This window comes from Danaus plexippus, chromosome 11 (genome assembly GCF_018135715.1).
Source record: "Danaus plexippus chromosome 11, MEX_DaPlex, whole genome shotgun sequence".
Classification (NCBI taxonomy): Eukaryota; Metazoa; Arthropoda; class Insecta; order Lepidoptera; family Nymphalidae; genus Danaus; species Danaus plexippus.
In genome coordinates this window covers 3452599-3465582 of record NC_083544.1, presented here as the reverse complement: position 1 = coordinate 3465582, position 12984 = coordinate 3452599, and the positions used below count along the sequence as shown (strand labels likewise).

The window sequence follows — 12984 nt, the reverse complement described above, 5'->3', positions numbered from 1 at the left end:
ATTAAAACGATTATAATTCAATAAAAAACATATTGACGGACATCTTCCATTTAGACAGGACAGCCGGGCAATATTAAAAAAAACTGGTATTAACAATTAAACCTTTCCAGCTCTAGTCAAACAGATATCGAAATATTTGTGGTTTTATGAAAATAGTATTTCTCTTACGAGATCTTGTAATTGTATTTTTTTTTTGCTAATTGCAAATACAATATATCTAGGTTAAACGTTTAGCAAAGTTGATTTTCAAAAGTTAAAACAAACTATAGCTAAATCTAGACCATTTGTTTAGCCGATAGCGTCTGGCGTGCGTACTCCGTTCCTATGAGACCTCGACATCCTAATGAGAACTCTTGGACCGCCTCCAATAGTCGTCGTTTGCTGGTCTTCTCTCTGTTGTGGAAGATAGTATTATAGTATAATATCATTTTGTTATACGAAAATAATTCTAATCACACCATGTAACTAAGTCTTCGCCCAAGTGGTAGAGGAGCGGCGTTTAGACTGCCAAGGAGGTTGAAGGATGAGCGGGCTGAGGCAGGCTACTGTAGGCTTTTGTCTCAGTTGAGACTAGCCAAACCAGGCAGTTCGGTTCCGAACTCTCAGTGATAGTTATATATAAAACTGCATTCACAAGGTGGTTCGGAATAACTTCGCAAAAAAAATCTGAATTAAATATCAAAAATTAACAAGCAAGTACATAATATTTACGAAAATTAAAAAAAAATTAAGTCAAATGTGAAACCAGTATGAGGTTACATATCTTAACAAACTGTCTGCTGTGTGTATAATGCATATACACCTCGTGTATATTAAGGGACGCGCCCCTCCCTCGGCAACCTCAGGCCGATCCGATCCTCACAGACTTGGATTCAGTATGTGGTTTGTCTATGAAATTATTGTCGTTACTTATTTTCGTATCGAACCTGAGAACGGCTGCAATGAACTTTTGCTTGTGAGCTTCAGTGGAGTGTACGGTGGGGAAACCGGGAGCTGACAGTGAGGCTCGCAGCCAGTCCCCGAGAGGTCCTCCACCTCCACCTCCTCCCCCCGCCCCCGCCCCGCCGCCTGCCGCCTGAGACGGCCACGACGCACGGTTCAGAGCCAATAGCAGTTTAGTAAGAGGTTCCATCTGGTTACGGGGTGTCGCTCCTCCTGACATATTAAACGCGCGGATTATATGACACAGTAAAAGCATAGAATGCTTGCAATAGTCATGTTCAGATTACTTATAATGTTTATCTTAACATAATTAATTTTGTACCAGAGGTGATAAACGGCTTAAATTTTTATTAAGTCTCATAAAAATGTTAAATGGTTCAACATACCGATGCACCGCAGCGCTGTGTGTGTGAGGAGCGGCGCCCGGGGCTCCAGGGAGGCGGGACGGACGGCCGCTAGGGACCCCAGCCACGAACACGCCGCGCTCGCCGCACGAGCCTCCCACGCGCGGACGAACTCGCACGCTGCAACGTTTTATAATGAGTTATGAATATTAAATAACATTGAAAACATAAAAATATCGTATTTATAAGGTTTTACAAGATTGATTAGTGTTATTTAAAATGCTGTGGAAGATAGTTCTTATAGGTACACTAACTTTGGTGTTGTGATTTAAATTCCATATAAAGTTTATTCACCAACCTAAAGCGATGAGATCAGACAGTATGTCTTCAATCCACTCGATGGCCCGCGGCTGTTTCTTGGTCAGAGCGTCGAGCAACACAAACAGAGCTTCCGCTAGTTCGGGACAGGGATGTCCCGTGGTGTGCTCCACCGTCAGTAGGTACTGCGGGTCGAGCGCGTGCATGCTGGTCTGTGGGGCCACAGCCCGCGCGCTGGCCACGACGCCCGCGCGGACTATACCCGCCGTGCCTTCCCACTCGGTACCCACCATCACCGCCACCTGACCGATGTAATATAAAAATTGTACTAGTTTATATAAAAAAAAATGTAACGAGAACCAACCGAGTCTGTACAGGGTTGTCAGTTGACTGTACGACACGATTTTTTACTCAAACCCTGCAACTCTATATACCTATCTTGAAATTATCATGTAACAAAATTTATGAACGAAAAACTAGAAACTCTCTGGAGACTTCTGGCAATAGTACTGAACTGTCTAAGAATTTAGGTGACAGAAATAACAAAGATACCAAGAGAATACAGATAAACTACAATAATAGTTATAGTTGCATCTTTTGATTATATTTTTTAAATTAAAATTTTTTATAAATGTAATTTTAATATCTCACCAGTTTTATTACATCCAGACCAACCGGACATGGCTGAGATTCGAAGCCGGCGATTATTAATACTGCGATGTCTTCAATAACATTTATACAATCCCCCATCAGAGCAGACACCGTATGCTTTAAGATTTGAAACATTGCCTGAAAATTACTCATTCTATATTTGAATTTCAGTTTAAGCGGTAGTGTACAATAACATAATGTATAAACGCCTTCGTTACATTCGACACACGGCTTCGTGTTTTCTTCTCACAGTATTCAAGATTATAATTCGTCCAACAAACAAAAACGTTGACATTGGCGAAATATTTCACGATCCCAGTGCGAAAGAAGCCATAGCATAAAATAATAATATAAATAGTCGTAACAACCTGCGTGAGGTCTTGATTTGCCGGTAGTAAGGCAAGCGCCGGCCGCAGTATACGGAACAGTTCCGCGGCGAGCGCGGGTCGAGCGCCCAGAGCGCACATCAAGGACACGCACTCCGCCGCCCCGCCCGCCGACGAGCGAGCGGACGCCGCGGACTGAGCCTGGGACCATACAACCGAGCTACAGACAACCGTAACATACTATACCCCTTACATATACATATATAACAAACATACAAGTATATTAAGTGTCAAGATAATAAAATGACCTCACAAGGTTCACACGTAAAAATAATAGTTAAAGATACAAACTTAACATGATAAGCTATTAGTGTAGAATATTAGAATACTTAATATCGTCGTTGCGCCTGCCAAGTTCCGTAAGTGATTTTTGTAAGGTTTTGGGAAACAATAAAAAACATGTTATTGTATTGAAAATGAAAAACTCTGCAAATTTATTGATAACACAACATGGACGACTATTTAATATATCAAAAAAATAAAAAAAAGTTGCCAAAACGATAATGGATGTGCATTATTACACATAAAACCTTCGTCAATGTGACAGTTAGGTATTATTACTATTAGAAACTTAGATTTAGTATACTTATATAGAATAATTCACTATTGTTGTATTCTTACTTGTTGACTATATACTTATTGCCATCATTATCTTAAAGCTTACAATGATGAAAATCCTGACGATAGTAATAGTATGTTAGATTATAAGAAGTATTCGGTTCAATATATTTCTTTATCCTCACAACAAATTAGCACCTCCAAGGTACATATATATTATAGATAGTTCCTAGATTATCGCGCAGTAACCAATGATACTGCTTTCGATATATGAACGCAACTGCCAACTATATGTATGTAGTTAGACAAAACATAGTTCTAATGCTTGTACCTGTGCAGTCAGTAGGTCGTGTAAGCGGTGAGCGAGTGAGGCCAGGAGGGGGGCGGCGCGCTCGGGGTCACTGGCCGCCAGCGCCGCGCCCGCAGCGCTCACCAGCTGACGACGAGTCCAACCCTCAGATGTAGTTTCTACGTTCTACATACAAAATATCTAATTATAAAAGTAATTAATATGAATGTACTTTCCATAATCTAGATTGAAGACTATCTAAAAGTATCTCAACGTAATTGATTTATTAGTTTATGTATGTTTGTATTTAAGAATATTATTATTGTTTATTTTTTTTAACCCCGACACAAATGTCACGTGACGTCTATGTGTGTATGACGTGGGTATCTTTATGGCAGTAGTTTTAGTTAGTAGTAGTAGGTAGGTAGTTTTCACACAGATCGACCTATTTCGATGCCGTTTTTTTCATATCTTGTAAGCCAGTTTTTTTGTGATTATTCTTAACTATGGTTGGTGGTACCGTGTAAGAGCATCGGCCCTTTTAAAATGATGTAAGACATTTTTTGCCTATGATTACTCTCTTAAAAGTAAATATTGTACTATGTGACATAATTTTTAGATTTGATAATTATGCCTATACTATCCGGCCTTTCCATATTACATTAATAACATTGTAATAAACTGACTTGCGCCAGTTGTACAATATCAGCGACGAGTTCCGCTGCTGGTGCTGCACAGTCTAAGCATAGTTTGCGTAGGGCGAGAGCAGCGGGCGCTGGACAGCGCTGCAGCGCTGCTCCGGCGGCCCGCATACACTCCCGACCAAGCTCCGTGCCCTGCGGTCCTTCCATAGAACTAAGCCAGGAAGCGTAGAAACCTAAAAGAATGAATATAAATAATAATGAATGCTTTCTTACTATAAACTTTAATATTTTGACTGCTACAGAAAAATAAAAACGACTTTTTTTAAGTTAAATTTCTTATGCGACTTCCAACAAGGTTGCATTAAACTTTTGAATACGCACTTGTTGTACTATATTAATTTATTTATCATATTCATATTTTTTTTAGTTTCATTTGATACACATATACATTAAGAGGACAGTATATTTTTTTTCAAATTTAGTGGATAAGAATTGTTTACAATTACGAAGTGTCACTTTTAATAATTTTTCTTTATAAGTCTGTATACTGTAATTTGATAAATTAAAATAGTTCAACCCTGTTTTTTTTAAACAATCAACATTAGATTAGTTTTAAATTATAAATTTAAATTAAAATATTTAATAATTTTTTTTTTCTGATTATATAAAATTTAATTTAATTTCAAAATATATGCAGGAATTTTGTATAATACATCTTTTTATTTATTTGATTTAGTCAGAGGATATTACCTAGACAATCTAGCGCTGTATGCAGAAGCCGTGTATCGTTGTTAACTGGATCTGCGGCTAGACGTAGCGCGTGCTGGAGCAGCGCCGGAAGCGCTGTAGGTGCGCGTCCAGCCGGCGCTGCGTCCGCTAGTGCGGCGAAAACATGCAGCGCTGCCTCACGCTGACGAGCGCTCTCCGCGCCAGTGAAAGCGCTCTCTACCAGCGACCAACAATTCTCACCGAGTATACTGTAGCAGTACATCTGAAAAGACGGATGTTATTAAATACTAAGTGTCATTATTAATGTGAAGAAGTTTTCAAGCGATTCTAAATTTATATAAGACATGTTATATGAAAAGATACATATCATGAGAGGTATTGCTTAGACTGAAAAAAAAATGCTTTTATCAAGTAAAAGGAAATTTTAACAGCATATTTCATAGCTTTAGGTTTTTTATATCTAGTTTAGCTAGAGAGTAAACATAACTATATATTTGCAAACAAAGACCCCTTCCGGGTCTGACTGTCTGTTCGCGATAAACTCAAAAACTAAACAACATGTACTCTAAGTAACGTAGGATTTTTTTTCTGTACAGAACCCGTGCGAGGCCGGATATAGAAGCTAGTTGTTTTATATAATAATTCTGACCACAATATCCGCGATGTCTTGTCTGTAGCAGCGTAGTAGTTCCTGTTCATCTCTAGACAGCATGGACTCCGGCGGCATCTCCGACTTCTTTATGAGCGTGATGAGCAATTGAGTGAACACCTCATACCACACCGGGCTCACTTTGTTCGAGCTATCCGACATGTTGAGAATCTGATCCTGCAATGTTTCAATAATTTTATTAAATTCAGTTCAACTTCAACAAATGATTGTAGGTATATTATTCGATAGGTTTTATTGGTTCAAAGCTCACTTGTAACGTATACCATAGTCCGAACACGAGGTTGGAACGTGTCTCGTGTAGAGGGTAGTGTCCGGGTGCAGCCTGTGCCGCCAGCAACACTTGTAGAATCCTCCTGGCGCCCCCCTCCTCCTCCTTCCCCTCCCTCCCTTCCTCGACAGACTCCACCAACACCCGGGCGTGACACTCGGCCACCGCCACGCAGCATATAATCAAAGCCGCCAGCAACTCCTGATGTTTAAATAATAGTTTGGAAGGTAGTTCACCTTTAGTTTTCCGTAATTTATGTGTAAATTATAAATGCTTGTTTCTGGTTATAGATATCCTGCTATGAAGTATGTTATAGTGGTGGCGCTAATGCTAGTGACCTTTTACTGTATGTGAGTGTATGGTGGGTAGGATGCGATTGACTTGTCAGTGACTTAATACACACGAGATGTTTTAAGTCTCGTATGCCCGTGATCACGGTTGCTGAAAAGTAACCGAAACGTCGGGATTATATAGTTTTAAAATAATAAAATCCGCGTAGTGAATCCGAATACCACTAGTTTCATTTAAATGAACACTCGCGAAAATCTTAGATCTCATTAACTAAATCTTCACTTAAACAAATTAAAAATCTGTCTTAATAACTAAATGTAATGTCTAAACAGACAAAAATACTTTTTATAATTTAATAATATTGAAAAATTTAATAATTTTATTTTCGAACCCAGTTTAGGACATTTATATCTTGTGTGTTTAGAACATAGTGACCCGAACCTAGTGACAAATTATATTGCAACCGTCACGATAACCAACAATAGAGGGAGATGTTGGTATGTGTACACCTCACCCGCCAACCCGCTCACATTAGGTGACAAGCACTTGCTCAAGGACTAGTAATGTATAGAAGTGATTGTGTGTAAAAGTTAAAGGTGACGTTTCATAAAACTGACTTTCAGCTACTCAGTTTGTTTTCTATTAATATATAATTAAAAAGCACATTTAATTATTTTCTAAAATCTGTTGTTGGAGAGAATACGGAAACAATTTTTTGTGAATAACAAAAAATTTATATTTTTTTTTGCAATACATAAAACGCCATATATATTTTTTTTATTTTGCGTCGTTGACATACATAAGTGTGGCCGCCTTTTTAATCGTTGAAACTACGCTATGTACTGCATATAGTATAATCTGTATATATACCTCATTGATTGAATTGGGCTGGTTGTGTGCTGCAAGGAGAGGTTCAGCGAGTGTTGCGAGGTCAGTGAGCAGTGACCGCGCGGAGGTGGGATGCCGCGTCGCACCACCAGCTGTTCCCGCCGCCCGCAGCGTTGATAAGAACGCCTCGCATGCTTCTAAAGCACTACCACTCACCGCCTCGTTCCAACTAATTAACCACATATACGCTTTATATAAACCGACCTTTTCCAGCGACTTAATACGAGTAGACGTGGAGAAATACAAAAGAATAACGGACTAAACTAATTTCTATTACAATAGCTATCTTCCAGTCAAAGTCTCGTTTGTATTGGTCCAGTTGTTTTAGAAAACAGAACGGAAGCAACAGGTCAATGAGCAAAAATAAAAAAATATATATTTTGCACATCCTATATAATAAATGCATTTAGTAAAGAGTGGTTATTTCATTATTACGAAACAGGCGTTTATTTATTTGTACACACAATTATTAAGATTAATGTAGAATTTTTGGAGATCCTGCTAAAATCTTATTCATATATAGGTTTTTTCAAGACGTGTTGACAAAGTTATTGTACGTCGTGTCGCCGCAACAACAACAGCTCATATGTTATTTCAATGCAAGAAATACATTATTTTAAAGTTTTCAAATAATAAATTCAGTACTTTTTGGATAAAAGAGCAAAAAAAAATTGTAGACAAATAAAATCAAATCTTTTGCGTTCATAGTATCAATAGAAAAAATTACATACGTGCAAAGCAATCGCACGGCGGTATACAAGGCGCGGCACAGCGGAGCGCGCTCTGGCAGAGTGGTTGTACTTTCCAATGTATCCTCACTAAGCGCCAACCAATTACTGGCGCATGACGCAGCCGATGTCCACAGTTGAATGGAAGCCTCACTCGGCGGTGAATTACTGTAGTCACTGTATCATAAAGAATCTTCTTTACATTACAACTGAGAGAGACATCATCTTTGTATTAATATACAAATTTAAATATTCTACTCACTTGAAGACATCTTGTAAATATCTCAGCATATCATCAAGGACCATACTGCAAGCCTGATTCAAAGCAGCTCTGTTTCTAGCACGAAGAGCAGTCCCCATAGTCATACTATTAAACTGAAAATAAAAAGAAATATATTAAACTGGATACTTAGCCTTAAACATTTATCCTATGAGCTTACTTCTTCTGGTATCACAGTGAGTACTTCAAGAAGTAAAGAAGTTGTGGCGGTAGTTGACAATGGCCTCAATATATCTGCTATGTCTGTAGAGCCTTGTTGTAGGATAAAAGCTGCTAGCTGAAATATTAAAAAAAATACTAAATTTTTACTGTGATACTGTATGTTTATTTAATAAATATAATTATTACTCACACTTATACATAATCTGTTGGTTACTATTTTTGGACCATTAGAATAAGCCATCATAGCTTGTAATAGCTTTTCTTTCAGTTCAGTGTAACTTTCCTCTGGCACTTCATTCCAACATCGAAGAATTTTTGTATGCAATGTGGTGGCAGCATAAAATTGTACTTCCGTACCCTAAACATGTTTAAGTAAGGAAAAATTGAAAGCTTATACTTTGAATATTAAGAAAATTTTGATTTCATCAGTTCACTTTAAATTTATCTAAGTAGATAAACATTTTAGATGTTAAAAACCTTTAGTATTGATTACCTTGTTGGACTGGAGCAGCTCCCAAACAAAGTTCCAGGCTTCAGGAACTCGTTGGGCTGCTGACAGCCAAGTATGGGCTTTAGATCTATCTTCATCGTTTCCATTATAAAATACAGTCACTGCATATTCTAAATTGTGAGCTGTATACTCCATTTGTGATGTTAAACAAAATAAAACTTAGCGCATTATCGGTATTTATACAAGTGACCGGTCTTCTAGAATATCCTATAGAAATTTCATTATAAGTTAATACAGAAAATACCACAGAAAAAGAAGAAATATGCGAAATCCGCAAAATTTGACTTAGCACCTTTAATGTGTTTGCGATCTGTCAGATTTTAGTAATCATTAACGTCAATGAAAGTTCAGTAGGTAGGTTCCCATAAAAATTTGCAATATCCATCAAAAATAAGAAGATAACTGTCAACCCTCTAAAATAACTAATACATTTTTATAGTTATATATGTCTTTTAAGGGATTTATTAAACATTTTATTCAATTTTTTTTGATCGATATTTATTTGTAAACCTAATGTCAATCAATTACACTCCTGACGATAGCAAATAAAATTAACTTTGCGATCACATATGCTTGATTCTATATACTTAAAACATATATCCAGGAAAGTAAGTATTATTTAATTTATTCAAATTTATTGCTGTTTTTTTCGTAACCTCCATTATTCCAAATTTTTTTTTTGTTTTCTAGTCTGTGGTTAAATTTTGACGTACGGGAGCAAATGCGAGTTGTTTGTCATTTGAATAACATAAAACAGTCAATTGTTCATTATTTTGCGTAAAAGTTAAAATAAAGACATTACAATGAAAATTGAAGAAGTTAAAAGCACTGCAAAAACGCAAAGAATATCTGCACACACTCATATAAAAGGTCTAGGTCTGGATGAAAATGGAGTACCAATTCAAATGGCAGCCGGTCTCGTGGGCCAAGAATCAGCGCGAGAGGTAATATAATATCAACGTATTTTGTTAATAATCAATTGATTCATCAAAAAAGTTCTATAATTATAATTTATCAACTTTTTTTTAATGGTAAATAGTTGTTATTGATCAAGCTTTAAGGTTAGTTTATGTTGTTACCATGGTGTTTTTAATGATATAATACAATATTTTATTCGCATGGCATTTAAGGGTACATAATTAATTATAGAACTTACTAATACTACTAATTAACAGAAAAAATTTATAATAAATTTTTTTACAAAATTATGAACCATTACTCAAAATTATTTAGGCTGCAGGGATAGTAGTGGATATGATAAGGAGCAAGAAAATGGCGGGACGTGCGTTATTACTAGCTGGACCCCCCGGAACTGGTAAAACAGCAATTGCACTCGCTATAGCACAGGAACTTGGTAACAAAGTAAGTTAAAATTAACTCTTATTGACATATTGAAACTCACTATAATTTTGATGTTGTATTTATATAACTTTATTTTAGGTACCATTTTGTCCGATGGTAGGAAGTGAAGTATACAGTACTGAGATCAAAAAGACAGAAGTATTAATGGAAAACTTTCGTAGAGCTATTGGTCTACGAATCAGAGAAACAAAAGAGGTGTATGAGGGGGAAGTTACTGAACTGACTCCTGTAGAGACTGAAAATCCTGCTGGCGGTACTTAAATCTTGATAAGGTTTATTAAGCTATTATTTTTTTAAAAGTACATCTAAATAAATTGTTTATTTTAGGTTATGGCAAAACTGTTTCCCATGTCATTATTGGACTTAAGACAGCAAAAGGTACAAAAAACTTGAAGCTTGACCCTACAATATATGAGTCACTACAAAAGGAGAAGGTGGAAGTTGGGGATGTTATTTATATAGAGGCAAATTCCGGAGCTGTGAAAAGACAGGGAAGAAGTGATACTTTTGCTACCGAATTTGATCTAGAGGTTCGTGTTATAATAATCTATAAATATTTTATTAATCCTATTGGTTTATTATGACATTTCATAATAAGAATAGAAAATTATGTGACCTCTTTTTTTACAATTTTTCAGGCTGAAGAGTATGTTCCTTTACCAAAGGGTGATGTGCATAAAAAGAAGGAAGTTGTCCAGGATGTGACTCTTCATGACTTAGATTGTGCAAATGCTAGGCCACAGGGAGGCCATGATATTATGTCTATGATGGGACAACTGATGAAACCCAAGAAAACTGAAATTACTGGTATGTTTGTAAAATACATTTATTGAACATTATGAAAAAAGTCCATATTTAGTAACTTATATAACATTGTCAATATTAACATTGTCTGAATTTACATCTGTTTCAATTGCAACATATTTATATTTATATTCTTATATTTTATTTTACAGATAAGCTTAGGAAAGAAATAAACAAAGTAGTAAATAAATATATTGACCAAGGTATAGCAGAATTAGTGCCTGGGGTTTTATTTATAGATGAGGTAACTAACATTTGTCTTAATATTTTATGTATTAGTTAAAAATTATATATAATTTAAAAAGAATTGTTAGTTTTGATTGTCATATAGGGATAGGCTGTATGAATTATACACAAATCGTTTTTCTCTGTAAATAAGAAAAAAAAGCAGTTGATATATGTATAATATTAATTTATATAATATTTGTAACTTTGACTATCAATATGGTTTTGAGTTTGAATTTTCTGATATGCATATTGACTTCATAATCTAGAGACATAATATCATTAACTTGTTTAAATTTATTTCAATATCTTTTTAAGGTTCATATGCTAGATATAGAAACATTTACCTACCTTCACCGTGCCTTAGAATCAGCAATTGCTCCCATAGTTATATTTGCTACCAACAGAGGTCGTTGTCAAATAAGGTTTGTATAGAATGTAAACAAGTTACTGCCTATTTGTGTTCTTATAAACTATGTTTTGTAATTTATTATTTTTATTTTGCAGAGGAACTGAAGATGTAATCTCTCCACATGGTATTCCATTGGATCTCTTAGATAGACTGTTGATTATCCGCACCCTCCCATACAATAAATCTGAACTTTTACAGGTATATGTCTCTATTTATACATATTTTTATTTATGTTTTATCATTATAAAACATTTAAATAAATGTGATTTCTACAGATATTAAAGCTCCGTGCTAATACAGAGGGTATATCTATAGATGACGAGGCTTTGACAGCTCTCTCTGAAGTTGGTGCCAACAGCACTCTCAGGTTGGTTTAGTTTAAAAAGTATTGTAACATCAATTTGAACACGCTAATTTCTCCTCAGAGGCAATAGCTACTGTGATATCCAAAAGCTATCTCAACATTGTTGCAATTAATAAAAAATGTTTAGTTAAATAAAATTAACTTTTGGACTGATGTTAATAGTTGAGATTTCCGATAGGTCTAGTTGTCGGGTTAAGTAATTCAATATGGAATTTTTCTGCCTCAGCTGTCAGAAAATATGCTTTGTAAACTCATTTGGCTTAATACAAAGGTCTGAACACATTCCTAAGATTATATAATATTAAACAATGAAACAGAAGCCTTATAGTAATGTAAAAAAGCTCATTTCATAGTTTCCATATTCCTCACACACCATATAATTATCACAACTATATTATATACATATTTATATACTAATATAATTTATTTTAGTTTTTCTATAGCAAGAACATAGGAAATATGTGTTTGATAGTTGATATTTAATATTTTTCAGGTATGCTGCCCAACTACTGACACCTTCATGGCTGGCGGCCCGTGCAGAGGGCGCCACACGTATCGCACCTTCCCACGTCCGTTCAGTGCATGCATTGTTCCTCGACGCCAAGTCTTCCGCACGCATCCTCACACAACACTCAGACAAATATATGAAGTAACAAACTCTTAACTTCTGTTTGAGCAGCATGGATAACTTCTGTTAAAACCGGATCTGTTGACAAATTAGATAATAATTCATAACCCACCCATTTTCCAATGTATATTTTATAGACCAATAAATATATATATATATGTATATATATATTTTCTTTATACAGCAGTCCAAATTCCAAATGATCCTAAAAGTCACTTATGGATTTGTTTTGCTTATGCTTTTATAGTAAAGAAGGATCTGTATAGTGAGAGGTATGTGAGAGTGAGGAATATTATAATTTATAATACATTTGAAATCTGTTATCAAAATTCATGTTATCTGATTCTACATTTAATTTTTCTAATACATGTAACTACTTGTATGTAGTTGGTATACATTTTACTTTTCCAAGAAACTGTTTTTTTCTTCTCAAACCTAAACAGATTTGTTATCATGATAATCATGAATATTATTTGTCAGGAAATGTTATGGAAGTTGAATTGTCAAATCTATATGTGATATTAACTAAC

General features: G+C 35.6%; 2 protein-coding genes across 3 annotated transcripts; one reads left to right on the top strand and one right to left on the bottom strand.

Moving 5' to 3' along the window:
- Positions 1-180: 180 nt before the first annotated feature.
- Positions 181-9063, bottom strand: LOC116765757 (importin-13). Of its 2 annotated transcripts, XM_061521872.1 has the most exons (18): positions 8952-9063; positions 8642-8866; positions 8339-8506; positions 8147-8263; positions 7969-8081; positions 7710-7883; positions 6961-7147; positions 5782-6000; positions 5511-5687; positions 4883-5123; positions 4175-4365; positions 3531-3674; positions 2624-2782; positions 2256-2393; positions 1645-1906; positions 1329-1466; positions 927-1155; positions 181-393 (listed from the first exon to the last, which is right to left on the bottom strand). In XM_061521872.1, exons 2-18 carry the CDS (start codon positions 8792-8794, stop codon positions 276-278), a joined length of 2928 nt encoding a protein of 975 aa, XP_061377856.1. In that variant the 5' UTR covers positions 8795-8866; positions 8952-9063; the 3' UTR covers positions 181-275. The 2 variants fall into 2 exon arrangements, with proteins under 2 accessions (XP_061377856.1, XP_061377855.1); XM_061521871.1 differs by having other exon boundaries at positions 8642-8968.
- Positions 9064-9378: 315 nt separating this feature from the next.
- On the top strand, positions 9379-12616 carry LOC116765663 (ruvB-like helicase 1). Its single transcript, XM_032655229.2, has 10 exons — positions 9379-9603; positions 9893-10021; positions 10100-10274; positions 10349-10551; positions 10660-10828; positions 10978-11069; positions 11369-11475; positions 11558-11660; positions 11738-11829; positions 12320-12616. The coding sequence occupies exons 1-10, from the start codon at positions 9463-9465 to the stop codon at positions 12477-12479; spliced, it is 1371 nt and encodes a 456-aa protein (XP_032511120.2). The 5' UTR covers positions 9379-9462; the 3' UTR covers positions 12480-12616.
- The last annotated feature ends 368 nt before the right edge of the window (positions 12617-12984 follow it).